The sequence below is a fragment of the Gekko japonicus genome, unplaced genomic scaffold (genome assembly GCF_001447785.1).
Source record: "Gekko japonicus isolate JY-2015 unplaced genomic scaffold, Gekko_japonicus_V1.1 scaffold1024, whole genome shotgun sequence".
In the NCBI taxonomy this organism is placed as follows: domain Eukaryota; kingdom Metazoa; phylum Chordata; class Lepidosauria; order Squamata; family Gekkonidae; genus Gekko; species Gekko japonicus.
In genome coordinates, this window is record NW_015175388.1 from 145,610 (window position 1) to 151,213 (window position 5,604).

General features: G+C 39.9%; 1 protein-coding gene across 1 annotated transcript in view; it reads right to left on the reverse strand.

Moving 5' to 3' along the window:
* Nucleotides 1-5,604, reverse strand: part of LOC107122524 (dynein heavy chain 11, axonemal-like) — a gene marked incomplete at its 3' end in the record, with an annotated part of 172,393 nt that overhangs the window by 144,704 nt on the left and 22,085 nt on the right. Inside the window, exon 6 of the mRNA XM_015425640.1 lies at nucleotides 2,813-3,024. Within this exon, the coding sequence (XP_015281126.1) occupies nucleotides 2,813-3,024 (212 nt within the window). The remainder of the gene's footprint in view (nucleotides 1-2,812; nucleotides 3,025-5,604) is intronic.

Here is a 5,604-nt window from a genome sequence, read left to right on the forward strand (position 1 = left end):
AACCATAGATGGGCCTTTTCCAGAGCCAGATTTGACACTTTTCCATCTGCAGTTCTTTCCGGAAGATTTCAACGTATCCCCAAACATTTGAGATTATGCTCATGCCCTTCTGAGTTAATAGAGACCCTCCCCCATATATTATTTCATTGCTCCCACTATTCAGAAGAAAGAGCCCTTTTAATTATGCCTTTATTAAGGTCATTTAGGTTTCAAGGACAATTAGTATTTCAGTCCGAGGAACTTTTGCTGAAACACCTACTGGAGGACAAATCCACGGTTATTTCAAGGAATGTTGCTAAATTTCTTTTTATTGCAACTATAAAGCGCAAGAACTTCCTTAATACTCCTTGAGATGTTTTTTCTCTGTAATGCCTTACGACATTCTGGAGACTGTTTTTGACTGTATGTTGTTTGATGGGTCTTCGACCGTAATAAACTGATTGATTGATTGGGGCATGTTGGATGGGCCTGGGAGGGTACTCTGGGCCTTCTCAACAGGGACCTGAAGTCCAGAGTGGTGACGGCAGAAGGCAGAGACCCCTGGGGTCATGACACCATCTCTTCCAGTTTTGTACTGGAAAATTTTCATAAATTCATGTTTTATTGTAAATTATGTATTGATTTTATGTAAACCACCCTGAGCTGGCCTTGGCTGGGAGGGCGGGGTAGAAATCCGACAGACAGACAGACAGACAGATAGATGGAGCTTCTCTGGTGGTGGGGGTAGTGCTACCCTGGTGCTGATCCAGTCTGAACTAAAGGAATCCAAACTGGAGGAAGTTTTCCCCACAAATCCCATCCTATAGGATATTTAGCTCAGGTGCCTAACCAACAGGGGCAGATGCCAAGGACTCAGTGGAGTATCTGAAGAGATGAATTTTGTAGCATGTGCATACTTATAAATACTAAATTCAAATTATTTTCACTGCAAGAGCAGGAGACATATTCAGTTCATTTTGTAGCCACCATTTTGAAATTAGAACTGCTGTGCTCCAATTTTGCACTTGTAAGGGGTAGACAGGCCTTGGGCTACCTGAAGCACTCAGACTGCAGCAGGCTCAGGGCAGGGCATTGGTTGTCTCCTTCCCAAAAACTTTGCTTCACTCAGGTTGCAAGCAAGCAGTCTTTAATACATACAATAAGCTTCATAACCTATTCTGCCCACCTGTGAAGTTTCCTCACTCCTTCCTCAGATGGGATCATGCTCACCACATCCAGTATCACTCCACCTTAAGCTCCTCAGAACCACCTCTTCTAAAGCCTGCCCTAGGATTTGGACCCACCCCCACCCTGGCTTTCCCACTTTCAGCATAAGCCCAGAGAAATGGCATCATGCCCAATGGCAGTGATGATGTCCAAACATCCTCATCCTGCTGTGCTGGTCCCAGATCACACCTGCCCCATGGGTCATCACCAGGGTTTCGGTTTTCCTAGTGGGGTCAGCAGGCCCTCACCTGTTCCTGCCTCTGTCCCTGCTTTCTGTGCCACCATTCCCTCTACTCTGGTGGTTGTCTCCACCAACTTGCTGCCAGAGCTCACCTGCCTACAAGCGTATATTATAGAAGAATTCAGAATGGGCTGGGAGAGAAAAATGAAAATTGCTTGGAAATTTATTTCTTAGGAATTAGCTAAGTGCATGTCATTATGCCAAGTAGGACAGAGCGTGGAAGATGGTTGAATATATTGCAGGGACTGTTGTATGGAGAGGTGGGGTGCAGTGTTATTTGCAGAGCAGAGACACATTTCCCCACATGCACACATGCAGCTTTTAATGGCTCCTCTCACTTAACGTAAGTTACTCTGTACCGGGAGACTGCAAATATTGTCAGCACTCTAAAAGACTTTCAGAGAGAAACTTTTTACTTTTTCCCATATGAAAAACAGATTAACACACTTGAATGAAAAATACAGATCAGTGTCCTGAGGGCCACTTGTCAGGAAGGAACAGAACCTTCTTAGCCATGACACTGGTGGTAAATGTCTTAACAACACAGCCACATGCAGTCTATTCAGAAGTAAATGCCACAGAGTTCAACACAATTCAGTCTCTAGTAGCAGTAGAAATAACAGAAATTTATTGTATCACTACAAAGTAATATTTTAAAAGTGTGACTACAGCAGCAACCCTATGCAGTTACTTGGAAGTAACCCCACTGAACATAGAGGAACTTCTAATTCTTGAATGATCACAAACCCTATCAGCCAAAGAAGGGCTGACAATGAACATTTTTTACTACTCCGGAAAATCACATCTGATTTTTCAGCCAGTAAACGCAAAGAGAGATTCTGTTTGCAGAAGGAGTTATGATAAATTACTGGGACAGCCCTTTAACAAATGCAACCATTTACTGATAGATTCTAGATTATGAAGCAATTCAGCAATAAACTGACTTGTCAAGCCCTATTGTCTTCAAACAAATAGATCTTGCTATCAGTTTCACCATCTGATAATTAATTCCCCATTAAAAGTATATTAAAAATGGATGTGGCACTTACCTGACAACATGAAAAATAGTTTGTAAAAGGCTACATGATCTTTAAAGTCTGCCTTTTCTTCTTCATATAAAGAGCTTATTGTATTTTTAATATAAAACACATAAAAGAGCAGAATTTATTACTATAATTATTTGTTTGTTATATAGCTTTAATTGTAAAAACCTAGTGCCCCTGGGATATAGGCAAATAAATTCATGACAAATCCTCCGAAAATGGGTATTTTATTAGGGAGGGAAACTTCTTTAACATATTTCTGTATCGATTGGCTTTTAGTGATTAAGTGCTTATCTAGTTTGCTATTCATAATTTGTGTTACCTGGTCAATAAACAGATTGCAGAATTCCTGCAACAGAACAATGATTCGTGCTGGTATCCTGTAAAACGCAGAGTGACTCCAGACCAGACAGATGGTGTGGAATAAGGGTGGAATTAAAGTATGTATTTTTTGAAATTCTGCCTCCTGAATGCACTGAATGTGTCCTTCCAGAGGCCTCAAGTAGAGTTCAACATCCTGGGCTTCAACAAGAGCTGTAAGAGAATGGGTGGGAAATCGAATAATTGTGAGAGTTCTTTCCAAAAGGAAAAAAAATAACATATAGTGTAATATCAAGGCCGCTGGTTCTCAAATGGGGTGGTACCTCCCTGAATAGGTGGTGGGATTATCTAGGAGAGTTGTTAAGAGGCAAAGGGATGGCAGGGGGGTACTGAAGGTGAGCCCCTTTGACCATGTTGTTCACTTATTTACAACTGACCAAGCTAGAACCTACATGCTGTCAAATGGCACTGCACGTTTCTGCCTCTTCATAATGCTGAAATCTGGTGGAAACAATCAGAATTTTTAGTAAATATACCACCAGAGCACTAGTCAGACCAGTATACTGTGTTTTGAGAAACAGTCATCACCATGTGTAGTTTTTTCTCTTTATCATTTAAAGTTTTTGCTGGTAAGTCCTTAACATAATAGCATTGAGTATGTTCAACATGAGATGGATTGACTCAATAAAAAAAGCCGCTACTTCCATTTGCAAGACCTGAGCAAGGCTGTTAACAATAGGATGTTTGGGAAGTCTTTAAATCATATGGTTGCCATAAGTTGGAAGCAACTTGATGGCACTTAACACATACACACACACAAACACATATTGAGTGTGGTATTTATTTTCCTATGTTCTTGATTAGAAGAAGAAGAAGAAGAAGAAGAGATTGGATTTATACTACTTCAGTGCAGCCTAAAAATTTCAAACGAGGCCAACACTGGGCTTTTCCCCATTCTCATTTTCCTCGTGTGTACATTCCTGTTTCTTTGGGAGAGCGGGTGTTCTGTTGCACATGTTTTGCTCCTTCCAGTGGTTGATTTGATATTACACCAGTTTATCTCCAACATAAAAACCTGCAGTTTAAATCTGCAAGGAGATATACCAGACATAAACTGGTGTAATATCGAATTGACCACTACAGGGAGCAAAACACATGTAGAACAGGAAAAAAACAAACCCAACCCTGGAAGAAACAGGAACTTACAAGCCAGGAAAACAAAATAAGGACAAGCCTACCATCAAGCATGTTTTCTGATGCTTAACAACAAAACATTGATGGTTTGTGGGTATCACACAACATTTCATTGGAAGCCACATACAACTGATGAAGAATTCATCTTACCAACAGTTAGTGAGGTTCTGAGTACTGTTTTGCATAAGTCACCAGAAAATATAATCAAGATAAATCCTCCCAGCAACAATTCATTGCAAAGACATAGAGGTGAAATGGCTGAATGTGTGGAAGACACACTGTGCAACATACTAAGGACAACAGAGTTTGATTTACAGTTGGACAAGTCAACTTTGCCAGGCAATGAATTTTGCTTCTCACATATGTGCACTTTTATAAAAGATGAAAGTTTAGCCAAGAGTTGTTATTTGCAAGGCAACTAAGAACAGATATTAGATATCAAGATGGGTAGCCATGGTAGTCTGTCTATAGCAGTATAAAAGAGCAAGAGTTCAGTAGCACCTTAAAAACTAACAAAATTAAAGGGGACTCGACTTTTCATGTTGCTGAGCAGTTCTTCAAAGACAAGGAAATTCCTCTTACTAAAATACTTGCTAGTACAACTGATGGGGCACCATCAATGACTGGTTGCTACCGTAGGTGCGTTGCTTATTTGAAAACAGCAGTGCCAAATGTTTTTACTATTCACTGTGTCATTCATCATCAACATCTGGTTTCAAAAATCCTCAGTGATTGCCTGCACAAGTCATTACACGCTGTCATTACTGCAGTTAATAAAATTAAAGCCCTTGCTCTCAATGATTGACTATTATGGGAGCTCTGTGCCAAGAATGATGAAGATTTTGAACATTTGCTGCTTCGTACTGAAGTTTGTTGGCTATGAAAAGGCAACTGTGTGAGACACTTACTGCCTTCTTGACAGTGTTATGGAGTTTTTTTAAAGACAAAAATGCTTTTTTTTCAATTATGAACACCAAGAATTCAGGCATGGCATTGCTTATGTATCAGCCCTATTTGCAAAGTTCAACAAAATGACCTTGCAAGAAAATTAGGTCAATATTAAGGCCAAATCTGTCATCTCTACATTAATTTCAAAGTTAACTCTATTCAAACACATATAGGCCCGTTGTGAGCTATAACAATTTCTGAGCCTGTCTGAGTTAGAAGAGAAAGGTGGGATACAAGATGACGATCTGCAAGTTTTTGTGATTGTTTGAATATGCTGCATTAAGATATGTCCGAGCAATCTGAGGATCTTCTTTTTATGGAAATTCCAGATTGGGTGATAAATGCATTTTCAGATACTGAGGAAGTTGGAGTAGTGGATGAAGAAGTAATTGAGCCACAAAATGACACTGAACTAAAACTCAGGTTTAAGAAATCATATCAAGAGTTTTAGTTACAGAAGGAAATTTCTGATCACGATCCTTTACTATGGACAGTGGTTAAGTGTATTTCCAGCATCCTATCTGGTAGAACATGGTTTTAGTGTCATCATACAACTTCTCTCCAAGCAAAGAAATTGACTCCAGATTACTAAACGTGGGGATTTAAATGGGATAAGATCAGGGGTCTTTTTGTAGAAAAAGAGCTGCCGGA